Raw genomic sequence first — 15,449 nt, forward strand, 5'->3', positions numbered from 1 at the left:
GGCTGCCCTGGGCAAAAATACAAACACAGCCAGCACATTTGCCTCTGGTTGAAAAGCAGCTCTAGGGACAAGGCTGCCCGAGCTCCCACCTGCAGAGCTCTGGGAAGGTGCTGGCTGGTCAGTGGCAGCATTTGTGTGGGTTCCGGGACACAGGCCACAGGCCACAGGAGGCAGCAGAGCACTGGCTTACCCAGGCAAACCCAACCTGGAGCTCCCCACCCCCCCCTCCCCGGTCCCTCTCTGGAGGGATTCTGCAAATGGCTCTAGGTACCTGGCCAGTTCAAATAACCACACCTCTGTTAAGAGGAAGCCAATGGCCCAGCAGGGAAGATCTTTTCTAAGAAGGGTCTCCATTCCTTAGAAGACACACACACCAAGAGTTGGGCGTGGAGGCCACACAGGCCACACTGAGAGGGACATGCTGTGCCCCCACCCCTGCCTATGGCAGTGGCAGGCTAACTCAGGGCTCTGTGCAGCCTCTGTGAACATCCCACATGCAGGACCCAGAGGTCCAGGAAGACTGTGCCCAGACCATTCTGGTGGGGTACAAGCAGGCTTCCCAAGTCTTACTGGGCAGTCCTTACCAGCTGAGTAAACCTCTTGTTTACCTAGTGCACAGGGTACATATCAGGTACTGGCGAGGCTGTGGATACTCAGAATTCTTCCACTGTGAAATTCTGACTAGACCCTGAGGAAAGTGCCTCTGGCTGGAGTGGGCTGGCTGCTGCTGGCTGGGATTTGAAAGTGGTGACAAAATAAGACAAAGCGTCCTGTGCGGGTTTTCCTCTGGGCTGGGTGGATGAGAGTTGGGTGCCCAGGTTAGCTTGTGCCCTGGCTTTGGCTTACACATGCAAAACTGGACGGAGGGGCTGGGAAGGTGGCTCAGTGGTAGAGCACTTGCCTTGCATGCCTGAGGCCCTGGGTTCGATTCCTCAGCACCACATAAGCAGGAAAAGCTAGAAGTGGGGCTGAGGCTCAAGTGGTAGAGTGCAAGCCTTGAGCTGAAGAGCTGAGGGACAGCGCCCAGGCCCAGAGTTCAGGCCCCACGACTGGACCCAAAAAAAAAAACCAAAACTGGACGGTATACATGGAGAACACTGTTTTCAGGAGCAGACAACAACCCATCTGAGGCTCTGATGTTCTTACCCTGCTGGGCCAGCCAGAAAGCTGCTTAGGTGTTATCTATACGAAGGGCAACGTGAGTCCCACGTGTTTCAGGACAAGATGGCCCACTCCTCAGTGTGGGTCACTGGTGGCTGGGCACGTGACAACATCACTGACAGGATGTCACTCTTGGCAGAACTGGGGTTTCTGGGCCAAGCACCTCAGGCTCCTCCAAGACTACACCATAACCAGACTGGCTTGCAAGGTGAGCTACGCAGCAGCCCTGTCTAGCAATCTGAAGCTTCCCCTTGCGAACATTCCAGGTATAGATGTTTTGAAGCTATTCCAGTTCCCCCATCAACATTCTTACTTTTGTCCTGTTTGCCATTCCTTCAAATAATACTGAATAGTTTTGTTGGGTTTTTGTCTGTTTTGTTTCAGACAAGGGTCTGCAGTCTGAGGCCCAGGCTGGCTTCAAACACTTGTGATTCTTTTGCCTTAGGCTCCTGAGCCTCAGGATTATAGGTGTAAAATGCCATACCTGGCTTAAGCCCCACTTGAACTAGTTCCTTTCACCAAAGGCCTTTCCTCATTTCTACATGAGATATATCACAAGAGGAGAACACCTGATCTGGACATCAACTAATTATGTTCCATGCAGGGAACAGAAAAACTCCATCCACAGCCATCACTTAGGTATCCCTCTTTGGTTGTCAGTATTGCCCTTTTCTTTCCTAAACACTGGAAACTCTACCATGAAAGTGACTATGCACAGGAACATAAAATGCACTGGCATGCCCCATGCATAGGCATGCAGTTCCAGCTACCTTGCCCATTAGCAAGATCTCAAGGCCTTATCTCACGTGTTTCTACAGTCTAGCTTCCAGACATCTTCTTTCTTGTCTTCTGTGTACCTGTCTTATCACTGGGCCCACTGTACCTCCTTCCTAATGTTCCCTCCCTTTCCTTCCCTCTCCCCTCCAACATCCTATGCATCCTTCTCTGGCAATTTCCAAACTGCCTCCTTCCAGAAGTATGTAGTTTATGTTAGATTCTTCAAGGATCATTGCAACACCACCTCCTTCCCCCCCCCCCCCCCCCCCCCCCCGAGCTGAGGACCGAACTCAGAGCCTTGCACTTGCCAGGCAGGCATTCTTCCACTAAGCTAAACCCCCAGCCCCGCCACCTCCTTCTTCACAAGTCCTGCCTGGAGCTTCCAGACCAAAGTAGCTTCAGCCCTACACACATGCACATGCCATTTGTGCCTGGGCCAAACTATTCATTCTTTCAGTTACTGGCTGAGACAAACTACTCCCCATTCTAAGCCTCAGTGTAGTGCTCTGTTAAGGTTAGAGACCACACTGGCCTCCTGGCTCGCAGGCTGTCCCAATCTGCACAATCAACAAAGCATTCACAGAATGTTCTACGGGTGCTGGGAACACCTAGATCATCCTGCCAAAGGAGAAGACGTGTTAACTCTCCTGTTGGGGATCTAGCCCAGGAACAGCTGACTTTAAATACACATACAACCTCATCTCTCCTCTTATCTGTCACAGATCTCTATAGACTGTTCCATGAATACTCACTGAAATGATGAATTTAGTGTCTTCAATTTAACAACAAATCTAATCCACAAAAAGCCAAGAAAATTTAGAACTCCAAGGAGGATGAGGTCCAGCCTCATGATCAGCATTGCCATGGCTCCTTCCCCTCCCTGCCCTGAAATCATTGAGTCTGTGAGGGAGGAGACTAAGAGCTCAGGGGCTTGACAGGCTCCACCTTCATCCGGGGAATCAGCTTTAGTCAGCCTTCCCGCTAGGGAAGACCAGAGCGTAGGCTAGGCTGCTACTCTCTTGTTCACCACAACCAAGTGTTGTGGGCTTCCCTACCTTGGACCCAGGCCTGGTGGAGGAAAGTCTGTTCCTATCATCAACATGAAGATCTAGTTTCTTTCTCATTTAATACCAGTATTCGCCAAGCATTATCTTTGGCTTTGATTTAGTTGAATTAATTAAAGCAGAGTCATGCACACAGTTTTGGCCCTTAAAAAGACAACATTGAGTATGGCGCTGGTAGAACCCACCTGTAATCCTAGCTACTTAGGAAGCTGAGATCTAGGATCATGGTTCAAAGCCAGCCAGGGAAGCAAAGTCTGTGGAGACTCTATTTTATTTTATTTTAGTCGGTGATGGGCTTGAACTGAGGACCTAGGCACTATCCAAGTTCTTTTGCTTAAGCGTAGCACTCTTCCACGTTGATCCACAGTGCCACTTCTGGTTTTCTACTGGTAAACTGGAGTTAAGAGTATAACAAACTTTCCTGCCCAGGTGGACATTGAAACCTGATCCTCAGATCTCAGCCTCTTGATTAGCTAGGATTACAGACATGAGCCACCAGCACCTGGCCCTGTGAGACTTTTATCTCCAACTAACCACCCAAAAACGCCAGAGTGGAGCTCTGGCTCAAGTGGTAGAATACTAAAACTATCAAGAACAGCGCCCCAGCCCTGAGTTTAAAAAAAAAAACAAAAAACAACTCAAGCCCAGTGTGGTGATACACATCTGTAATCCCAGATTTCAGGCAGCTGAAGCAGGAATATCATTGAGTATGAGACCAACTTGGGTTACTTCCTGGGTTGGAGTCTCAAAACACCAAAGCAGAAACCAGACACTGGTGGCTCACACCTGTGGTCCATGCTACTCAGGAGGCTGAAAGCTAAGGATTGGGTTCAAAGCCAGCTCAGGCAGGAAAAGTCCATGAAACTCTTATCTCTGATTAACGACCACAAAAGCCAGAAGTAGATCTGTGGCTCAAGTGGTAGAGTGCTAGCTTTGAGCAAAAAGCTGAGGGATGGCACCCAAGCTCTGAGTTCAAGCTCCAGTACTAGCACAAAACAACAGCAACAACAACAAAAAACCCCAAAGCAGAAGAATAAACTAAAGATTGGACACACAACTGGGTGCCAGTGGCTCACACCTGTATCCTAGCTTCTCAGGAGGCTGAGATCTGAGGATTGCGGTTCAAAGCCAGCCCAGGCAGGAATGTCCGTGAGACTCTTATCTCCAATAAACCACTCAGAAAGCCAGAAATGGCACAGTGGCTCAACTGGTAGAGCACTAGCCTTGAGCTGAAGAGTGCAGGACAGTGCCCAGGCCCAGAGTTCAGGCCCCATGACCAAAACAAAACAAAATAAAAAAATATTGGACACACAAGCTAAAGAAACTTAGTATCTGAAGCCCCCAGCCAGGGGTACAACTCTGGCTTGTTAGTAACACCATTTCCAAGGTAATGTACATGCCACCGACCTTAGGACTAACTCATCACTCCTCTACACTACCTGACCATACCCAAAGGTTAGTGACTTCACTGTTCTCCAAACCTTAAAACCAGGCATTCCTGAGCACATCAGGCTCCTGGGCACATCACTGCCCAGCAGGCTCCCTGTGCCATCACCCCATATGTCCGGGCTTAGCTGTGGAAATCTCTAGGCCACCTGTGGTAATGTGGCAGTAATGGAGGCTTGCTGTGTAGCTGGCCTTCACAAATGTTGTGTAAGCCATCTCAGAATGCAGCCTGCCTGTGACCCAGAGATAAGCTCTTTTTTGGGGGGGGAGGGGAGAGGGGCATTCCTGGGGCTTGAACTCAGAGTCTGGGCTCTGTCTCTGAGCCTCTCTTTGCTCAAGGCTAGCAGTCTACCACTTGAGCCACAGAGCCACTTCTATAAGGCTCTTTTTAAACATTCTATGAAAACAAACTTTAACTGGGGCGGTTTCCAGGGTGGCAACAACTTGAGGCTGGACAGGTGGGCTGTGCTATTTCATCCAAGGCAGGAAGTCCCACTTTGAGCCAACTTAAAGAGGTGCCATATGGAGGCGACCCACATAAGAACTGAAAATGTTGCCCACATGGCTACTTTTGAAAATGAAATCAAACAGCTGTTGCTAGTTGCCAGGAGTTTCTTTACTTTGGGCTTTTATATTTGAATATAATCTAGTCCATGTGATTTAGTTTATTATCTCTGTTTTAAAGTCTACAAGACTCTAAATTAGGTAAAACTTTAACCTAAGGCAACTCATGGGAAAGTACTATTTATTTACTGTGATGTCTTGGCCAAACTTAAAATGTAGTAATGTGAAGGCAGTGCACTGGGCTCTGCACACATCTGACTGACCTGGCTAACTTCTGTTCCTGTCTCCCATGCAACACACCCTGAGCCTTCTCCACATTTCAAAGTCCCTAAAACCAATAGTAGGCAATAATCATTTGTATCTAATAAAAGACGACAGTACAAACATGTTAGATGCCCATGTTATATTTTTAAAAACTCAAAGATTAAGATATAGAACATCTCCATTATAAGATGAGTAGATCTTTAGATTGTGAAGTTTTGTGCAGAGGATTTTGCCTTGTCTTAAGAAATCCATAACTGGGGGTTGGGAAGGTGGCTCAGTGGTAGAGCGCTTGCCTTGCATGCCTGAGGCCCTGGGTTCGATTCCTCAGCTACCACATAAGCAAAAAGAAAAAAGCTGGAAGTGGCGCTGTGGCTTAGGTGGTAGAGTGCTAGCCTTGAGCTGAAGAGCTGAGGGACAGCGACCAGGCCCGAGTTCTGGCCCACCTACTGGACCCCCCCCCCAAAAAAAAAAAAAAGAAATTCATAACGGGCTGGGAAGGTGGCTCAGCGGTAGAGTGCTTGCCTTGCATGCATGAGGCCCTGGGTTCGATTCCCCAGCACCACATAAGCAAAAAGAAAAAAACCGGAAGTGGCGCTGTGGCTCAAGTGGTAGAGCACTAGCCTTGAGCTGAAGAGCTGAGGGACAGCGCCCAGGCCCAGAGTTCAGGCCCCACAACAGGACCAAAAAAAAAAAAAAGAAATCCATAACTGCTCAAGCCTGTAATCCTAGCTACTCAGGAGGCTGAGATCTGAGGATCATGGCAGGAAAGTCTGTGAGGCTTTTATCTCTGATTAACCACCAAAAAGCCTGAACTTCTATACACAAACCCATGACCTAGACTTTAAAACAATGCTTCACTTGCTGTTCTAAGCCAAGCCTGATATGGATGTGTATGCCAAGGCTAATGTCCTCCCTCTCTTCTGTCTGAAGTAACGCTGGTTCTCTGATAGGAGTCCATGCCTGTTACACCAACCCCCCCAGAGGTTTGTATTCCTTTCTGTTCTCAGACATGGTCCATACTCCTGCCTCTGCCTTCTGAGTGCTTCATGATGTGTTTCCATCATAAAAATGGAGATAGACTATAAATGTATTTGAGATCTGCTTTGTGAACATACTGTACTTCACATACACCTCCTCAAGTCAAGGCACAGGTCTTCCTTTTCAGGTTTTTACATTGTTACATAACTTACTAAAAGTCAACTGAAGTGATGATGCTTGTTTTCCCCAGAGATGCAAGAAAAAAAATTTTACACCTATCTTAAAACATAAGAGCTCAAAGCCTAGTAATGACTGGTAGAAATCTCCTTTCCCTGCATAGAACAACCCATCATCTGAGATAGGACTCAAAGGTGCTGGGTGTTTTAACTGTGAAAACTGCCATCATCACTGTAAAGCATGCAGGCTGGCCCTGAGGAGTTCCACAGTTGTGGCTCGTGCAGGTTCCCTGAGGCGCTCACCTCCCATCCCTGGTCATCTCCACGGGCACTCAACCTCCCTGCCTCCCTCAGATCCTTCCTATCCATGACCCTCTATCTCTGAGAAGGCACCTGAAGTCAAGCGCCTTCTGCTGGTCAGAAACCAATGCCATGACCTTGTAGGAAAAGATGCTGGTGGCCTACAGTCCCCCTCTTCTCTCAAGGGTGCACACTGGGACACACTATGAGCCTGGGCATTTAAGACTAAGGCTGACACAAAAGGATACACAAGTGACATGTCAGAGAGACTAGGAGAGTTGGCTCCCTACTCTGAGACATGTACACCTCTTACATACTTTAAAATTTTAGAAACATTTTCCAGACCTTAGACTATGTTGTGATATTTTGTATTGCTTTAAATTGAGCCCAACAAGGCCCTTGCTACTTGCTTAGGTGAACACCTTCTGCTGCAAATGGTCCTTGGTGTCCCTTCCCAAACTGCCCAGCCTCTTTGGGTCCCCATCATGACACGTGATGCACACTCATGTTCAGCCAGACCCACCTGTGCAGGAAGTGCAGCTTATGCATGGCAGCCAGCCCTGCGGTGATCTCACACGCCATCCTCTGCAGCAGCATAGTCTGCGAGTCGCCACGCATGTGCTCATGCTCATTGCGCAGGTAAGCCTTCAGATCACCCTGCAAAGACCAGTCCACATAAGTGCCAGCCATGTGCAAGCAAACCCACTGGCAGACAGGGGCCTTAGTTGGCACAAACTTAAACACTAAAATGACTCCAGAAACTACATAGGCTGGCACTCAGTAAACAATCTCTGGGTTGGGGATAAAGCTCAGTGGAAGAGTACTTGCCTAGCACATACCAGCCCCTGGGTCGATGCAAGCACCACAAAAAAATAAAACAAATAAAAATTTCAGATGGAGCAAGTCTTCACATTAGGAAAAGTAATAATACGCCTTTTAAAAATTCATTTATCTGTCTTTGGGAGGGTAAGGGTAGGCACAGCAATGGAGGAACCAAGTGTGAACAAATGCAGCAGTGGTATGCACCAGATACTACGTGGAAAATGAACCACATATCTTGTGGGTAGGGACTGCAGGGAAAAACTAGGAGAGCAAAGGATGGGAGTAACGCTATCCCCAAAGAAATGTATTCATTACCTGACTTATAAAACTGTAACTCCTCTGTATATTACCTTTTTTTTGGCAAGTTGTGGGGCTTGAACTCTGGGCCTGGGCACTGTCCCTGAGCTCTTCAACTCAAGGCAAGCACTCTACCACTTGAGCCACAATGCCACTTCCATGTACATTACTTTTATCTAAACAATAAAAAAACTAAAGTAATAACAATCCAGTATTTCAAGGCATACATTAAAGATGTGTATCAGTGGCTCACACCTATAATCTTAGCTACTCAGAAAACTGAGATCTGAGGATTGTGGTTCAAAGCCAACCTGGGCAGGAAAGTCTGTGATACTCTTATTTTCAATTAACCACTGAAAAGCCAGAAGTGGAGCTGTGGCTCAAGTGCAGAGCACCAACTTTGAGTGAAAAAGCTCAGGGACAGCACTCAGACTCTGAGTTCAAACCCCAGTATTTACATTCACACAGACATACGGACACACAGACAGACAGACACAGACAGACAAAGACAGACACAGACACACAGAGCATACATTATGATGTTTTAGGGCCATTCTAAACAAGATCATGTAAAGTAAACCAGTAAAGAAAATATAAGTCGGGGGCTAGTGGCTCACGCCTGTAATCCTAGCTATTCAGGAGGCTGAGATCTGAGGACCTCGGTTCAAAGCCAGCCCAGGCAAGAAAGTCCATGAGATTCTTATCTTCAATTAACCACTAGAAGACTGGAAGTGGAGCTGTGGCTCAAGTGGTAGAGTGCTTGCCTTGAGCTGAAGAGCTGAGGGTCAGCACCCAGGCCCAGAGATCAATCCCCCTGACGAAAGAAAGCAAGAAAGCAAGCGAGAGAGGGGGGAGGAGGAAGGAAGGAAGGAAGGAAGGAAGGAAGGAAGGAAGGAAGGAAGGAAGGAAGGAAGGGAGGGAGGGAGGGAGGGAGGGAGGGAGGGAGGGAGGGAGGAAAGAAGGAGGGAGGGAAGGAGGGAGGGAGGGAGGGAGGAAAGAAGGAGGGAGGGAAGGAAGGAAGGAAGGATCTTACAATAGCAGAGAATTAAACTAAATGCAGAACAGAAGTCTCAAAACCCCCAAGAGACATGTGGCCAGCCAGTTTCATCACACATGCCAGTGGCCATGACATTGCATGGAAGAGCAGCAGAGAGTGAAGGAAGAAAGAATGAAGAGGAAGGAAGCTCCTCAAGGCTGGTAAGCTCAGGTAAATCTGAACTTTTTTACCCAGGGCCTATGAGCCCAGAGACCACTGTGAGAAAGAGGGCAGCCAGAGCTGCTCAGGTGGGACCAGATCTGCCCTGGTGACCTGTATCACCTGTCTGGAGGAGTACACTTTTGAGGAAATAATACTGTTCATATTCTCTTTCTGACATGAGTAAGTGCTGGCTAATGTGACTTTATTCCATATGAAAGCCTTTACTGATCAGGTAATGAAATGTAGAAAACAAAGCAATACCCTTGCTTTTTCTTTCAATTTGAATTGAGGAAAGACTCAGAGGATGGATGTTTTCCTTGACCAAAACTCAAGGGCATGTTGGTTTTTTTGTTGTTGTTGTTTTGTTTTGTTGTTTTTTTTGTTTCTTCTGTATCCCCTTCAGTGCCAATAGTCCATAGGGAGAGGCCAGGCAATGGTTCGGGGCCACAGTTTGCTTTGGCATGACACTGAGAAGCCCAGGGGGATGGGCCTGCCATAAATCCAACCTACACATTCAAAGGCACATTTCTTATGACTGACCAGAGAGCGCTGACCAGTGGACTCCTCCCAGGCTGGAACTTTAACCACACGCCCACACTTAATACGGAGTGCATTGTAACAGCACTTCCAGCCCCATGCTAGGGGTTGGTGCGTGTCTGCCCTGGCCTCCGGTTCAGTCACCTGTGCACTTGCTGTGCCAATAACACTCTGGCTTCTTGTTCTGCCACCATCACCCCCTGAGAAGCTCTCATCATGTTCAGGGCTCTCTGGGTCTGCAGAGGAGCAGTGCTCTTCTTCAGCAACACCCAGTACCACCCAGCCCCCAGCTCACAGCTCTAGTTCCCTTGGGTTCCTTTGCAAGCATCTCATTGTCTCATTTCACCATCAGGGAGAAAGGAGACACATTGGTACCTCTTCCCCCACTTTATTTTTTTTATTTTTTGGGTCCAGTCGTGGGGCCTGAACTCTGGGCCTGGGCGCTGTCCCTCAGCTCTTCAGCTCAAGGCTAGCACTCTACCACTTGAGCCACAGCGCCACTTCCGGCTTTTTTCTTTTTGCTTATGTGGTGCTGAGGAATCGAACCTAGGGCCTCAGGTATGCAAGGCAAGCGCTCTACCCCTGAGCCACCTTCCCAGCCTCCCCCCCTTTCCCCACTTTAAAAAATAAACACCCTTCAAATAGACTAGGCTTCAATCAGCTGTGGGAGTTCTGGGATAATTAAGTTAACCCAGATGAATTCAAAGTACTTCAGATCTGCAGGTGAATGGGCTTTCATGAAGTAGCCCACACAGAAACCAAACCCAAGGACAGCATCGGTGTACTGCCATTACAGATGATGGGGACACTGAATTCTTTCAGCTGGCTATGCTTCAGCAACTCACCTACAGAAACAATTATTCTCTCCTGTGTGACACTGTGGTGATGCTGTAATGGATCTGGCCAATGATTAAACCCAACAGCTCCCACCCTACTGCTCTACCGCCACAGGGTGACCTGTTCCTGCCAGAGCTCTGAGTGGGTGATCTGCGAGACTATAGAAGGTGGGGTCCAATCGGGTCCAATCACTGCCCTCTTGGGTGGTACTTGTGCTGGGTGGGTGGTACCCCAGTATAGGACTATGTTCTAGACAGTTCCTCAAAGTGCTTAAGCACCACATTTTATTATTATTATTTTGGTCAGTTGTGGGGCTTTAACCCTGGGCCTGGGCATTACCCCTGAGCTCTTCAGCTCAAGGCAAGCACTCTACCACTTGAGCAACAGCACCACTTCCAATTATTCTGGTGGTTAATTGGATATAAGAGTCTCATGGACTTTCCTGTCTGGGCTGGCTTTGAAACGTGATCCTCAGATCTCAGCCTCCTGAGTAGCTAGGATTACAGGTATAAGCCACTAGCACCCGACCAGGTACTACATTTTAAAAGAAAATCTTTAATTTTTTTTTCTGGTCCTGGGGCTTGAACTCTGGGCCTGGATGCTGTCCCTGAACTTTTGCTCAAGGCTAGTGCTCTACCACTTGAGCAACAGCACCAATTTCAGCTTTTTTTAAAAGTAGTTTATTGGAGATAAGAGTCTCACAGTTTCCTTCCCAGGCTGGCTTCAAACTGTGATCCTCAGATCTCAGCCTCCTGAGTAGCTAGGATTACAGGTGACACCACTGGCACCTGCCAAGAAAACCTTTAATTACAGTAAAAATCTTTGTAGTAACAAGTACTAAATACTGATTTGCTCTCTCTAGTCAGACACTGGATTAGTTCTGTTAACAGTGCTTAGGGAGTACACACAGATTAAATCTGGCAATGTTTTCTGAATTTGAATAGTTTACTTCATCCAAGTTTATAAAATTTCTCAGCAACTTCTCCAGCACCCCAAGGAACATTCCCTTCTGCAACACTAGATGGCAGCACAGGTCTCCAGAAGAAGCCCTGACCCAGTAGCAGGGCACAAGGTTTCCCCCAAGTGACTTCATTCCAACATAGACTGGGCTTCATCTAGAGTTGTTTTTTTTTTTTTTTTGGGGGGGGGGGGAGGGGGAGGGGGGCGAAGGGTCGCTCATGGGGCTTGAACTCTGAGTCTAAGCACTGTCCCTCAGCTCTTCAGCTCAAGGCTAGCACTCTACCACTCAAGCCACAGGGCCACATCTGGCTTTTTCTATTTATATGGTGCTGAGGAATGAAACCCAGGGCTTCATGCACGTGAGGCAAGCACTCTACCACTGAGCCACCTTCCCAGCCCCCTATAGTGTTCTTGCAGGACACTGAGTGTAAGGAGCTCAACTGAATCTGAAGTAAAACACAACAACAAAATACCTTTGTAACTCAAAGACTACTGCACCACTCCCAATTCCTGCCTAGGTTCAGCCACCCTCTGCCCTCTACTCCAATACATCATCTTCTCCCAGCTCATTCACTCTTTTTTTTTTTTTTTGCCAGTCCTGGGCACTGTCCTTGATCTTTTGCTCAAGACTAGCACTCTATCACTTGAGCTACAGTGCCACTTCTGGCTTTTTCTATTTATGTAGTACTAAGGAATGAACCCAGGACTTCATGCATGCTAGGCAAGCACTGTACCACTAAGCCACATCCCTAGGCCACTGTTGTGGCCTCCCAAAACTCAGTCTCCTTGAGTCCACCATCCCTCTCCATTACAATGCTTAAACAATCTTCCAAGCAACTATGGCACAATCTAAACGTGTCTTCTGGCTCTACCAGATCCCTTCGTGCTGGCCTACCACTTTTTTCTTCACTTCCTGGACAGAATGCTCAAAAGCCTGGTCTCTTCTGCTGGCTCCATCTCTTGCCCTCTCTACTTTCAAGAGTCTCCATATATACCTCAACCCACTACTACAATTCACACTGCTCTGCTAACTGAAGCACAACCAAAGTTCTAGGGCCTCCCAGAGCCAGCTTTAGAATAGGATCCTCCTATCATCACCTCCTGTGTAGCTGGGATTACAGGTGAGTACCACGCCCAGCTCCTTCCTTTTTCTAACACAAACTTCTCCTAGCTTCGAGGGCCCAGTCACCTGTGTTTCCTGCAGCTCACTGCCCCTTTGTTTAGTGCCCTTTGCTGGCTTTGCCCCATGGCTTTCTGAGGGCTGAGAGGCAGTTTAAACCTAATATGAAGAGTATAAAACCCAGTCTGCTGCACTTCAGTAAATGCCATCCCCAACTTCCAGCCTAACAGGCCACACATGTCCCTGGAGCTCCTCTGCAGACCCTTCTCCAACCTAGAAGGCCACTGTGATCCTGCAGTCTGAGGTGCATCCACTTGCAGGTGCTCTGTGACAAGCCCTAGGGGTCTCCTGCTGCTTCCTGAGCCCAGCAGTGGTTTAACATGAATCAAGTCATTGCTTCCTACCATTTTGTCATTAATCTGTCACTGCCACTAGACAGGCTGGACAAGCTGGGGCTCTGGCCTGTTCCTCACAACAGTGCTAGACACACAGCTCATTCAATGAACACCTACTTGCTGGATAAAAGTCCCAAATTAAAGCAGGGTCACCCACTCTCCCAAAGTGGTGTCAACCCAACATTTCAATTAACAGCTATTAATAATAATGCGCTTCGAAGTAGATCTGTAATTTCAAATTTTTATTGGGCTTTAAATCTGTTTTATTGCTAGGTTTTATTAAACCTAGCCAAACCCAGCTCCCGTGGGAAAGTACTTAGGCTGTTTAAGCAGTATAATCTCACTGGGGTTATTGGGCAGTTTTGGCTCTGCAGGACAAAGGCTGCAACTTAACCTCAGGTAGAGGGGTCTGGATCACTGGGGACCTCGCTCATGGCACTGTTGCCAGTTTTCAGAAGGCAAGCCTGCAGGGAACTGTGACAGACCAGCACTTTCCGCACCAACAACCCAGCTAGATATGGGTTTTGAATCTTCTAGCAGTAATACCCACTCATAAAGAAGTGGATCCTGCAGGGCACCAATGGCACACGCCTATAATTCTAGCAACTCAAGAGGCTGAGATCTGAGGATTGAGATTCAAAGCCAGCCCAGGCAGAAAAGTCCATGAGACTCTTATCTCCAATTAATCACAGAAAAACCTGGAAGTGGAGCTATGGCTCAAGTGGTAGTACACTAGCTTTGAGTAGAAGGAGCTCAGTGACAGTGCTCCGGTCCAGTGCTCAAACCCCAGGACCAGAAAAAAAAAGAAAAGAAGTGGATCCTTACTAGCATGCTTTATTAGACTCACTATATCTAAAATAATATCAATTCAGGCTGGGAAGGTGGCTCAGTGGTAGAGCGCTTGCCTTGCATGCATGAGGCCCTGGGTTCGGTTCCCCAGCCCACATAAGCAAAAAGAAGAAAAAGCTGGAAATGGCGCTGTGGCTCAAGTGGTAGAGCGCTAGCCTTGAGCTGAAGAGCTGAGGGACAGCGCCCAGGCCCAGAGTTCAGGCCCCACGACCGGACTCCCCCCCCCAAAAAAATAAAATAAAATAACATCTATTCAACAGTAATCCACATTAACAGATTTTAGAGGCCTTTTACTTTTCTGTTGGTGCTAAGTGCACCAGTGTAGCCTCTCTCAGTTCCTAGTGCCCACCACCCGCTTGCTCTCTGGGCAAAGGGCAGCTCCCACGAAGCCTCTGCCACAGTTGGCAGTGAGGGGCTGGCACTGCAGTACAGGAAGGGAAACATGGGGTGGCACAAGAAGCAAATATTAGGGCGGAGAGGACAGCACTAGAGCAGGCAGGAAGTAATGGCCACAGCAGTCAGGGTCACCTGTTGCGGAGCCAATGCCATGCTGTTCCAGGCAGCAGCCAGGAGTGGGAGGGACATGGCCCCTGTTAGGCAGCAGGACGCCACCACCATACGCTGGGACCATGCCCTCCCTGCCCAATCACCCTGCACCCCAAGCCTGACAATGCTGCTGTTGTCTCTCAGCATACATATCCCCCTGACCTTGGCCCCCTCATACCTGGGACTCCATGTACTGCTTTTCTATGTGACCTCCTTAGGTCAGGGACGTGTCGTTCTCTGTAAGCCTGGCACCTAGTGTCCTTGGTCGTGCAATTATAAACGAGATATCCACTAATTGGGCATTTCTGTGCAAAAGGGCAATTCTAAGAAACACCAACCACTGGGTGTAACACGGAATCCAGCCACTAGTTAAAAGACCCACTATGGGAGCAGTAATTCCATGCCCTCAAGCAAGCCATGGAGCAAAAAGTGGGCCCGAGCTGGACTCTCAGCCTTCTTCTCTTCTGGACACCCAGCACATGCCTGAAAAAAGCAAGAAGGAACAAAGGTCCAATGCCCGGCTGGAGTTGGCACCCAGTACTCGCCTTGCCTCTTGTCTGTGCAGGCTGCAGCTGAGTTTCCATCCAGGACAAGGAGCAGACGGGGCACCTAGACTCTGCCCAGCCAGGTCACTTGCTCTTCCTAAGACTGGGGAAGTGAATTTCTGAGCAAGGGACAGCACCTTGCATCCCAAGCAGGCTTTGCCCTCTCTCACCTCGCCACTGCTGATGCTTCCAGAAATCCAGACCCAGAAGCAGAATGCAGTAAAAGGAACTGATGCACTAGCCAAGAAGATATCCTGCAGAAACACTGCCACCTTGGAGCCCAGCCATGCAATCCATGGCACTGGCCAGCAGGAAGTTCCTCTCTTCTCTCTGGGGTTTGCGCTTGAAGCCTCATGCTTGCTAGGCACATGAGCCATGATTCTTTTTCTTTTTTCCTTTTTTTTTTTTTTTTTTTTTTGGGGGGGGGGGGTCTGGTCATGGGGCCTGAACTCTGGGCCTGGGTGCCGTCCCTCAGCTCTTCAGCTCAAGGCTAGCGCTCTACCACTTGAGCTACAGTGCCACTTCTGGCTTTTTTTCTTTTTGCTTATGTGGTGCTGAGGAATCGAACCCAGGGCCTCATGCATGCAAGGCAAGCGTTCTACCACTGAGCCAC

At 48.4% G+C, this 15,449-nt stretch overlaps 1 protein-coding gene and 1 non-coding gene across 3 annotated transcripts in view; both read right to left on the bottom strand.

Annotated features, from left to right (window-relative positions):
* Lmtk2 (lemur tyrosine kinase 2) overlaps positions 1–15,449 on the bottom strand; it is an 82,264-nt gene that overhangs the window by 17,403 nt on the left and 49,412 nt on the right. For both annotated transcript variants that reach the window (XR_006148473.1, XM_042687000.1), the window contains exon 7: positions 7,254–7,387. Coding sequence is in view for 1 of the 2 variants with exons in the window: in XM_042687000.1 (XP_042542934.1) it covers positions 7,254–7,387 (134 nt within the window). In the remaining variant the exon portion in view is untranslated. The remainder of the gene's footprint in view (positions 1–7,253; positions 7,388–15,449) is intronic.
* Positions 9,432–9,559, bottom strand: LOC122113919. Its single transcript, XR_006148483.1, has one exon. It is a non-coding gene; the product is annotated as a small nucleolar RNA SNORA42/SNORA80 family (small nucleolar RNA).

This window comes from Dipodomys spectabilis, unplaced genomic scaffold (assembly GCF_019054845.1).
Source record: "Dipodomys spectabilis isolate Male_0828 unplaced genomic scaffold, ASM1905484v1 ptg000098l, whole genome shotgun sequence".
NCBI lineage: Eukaryota > Metazoa > Chordata > Mammalia > Rodentia > Heteromyidae > Dipodomys > Dipodomys spectabilis.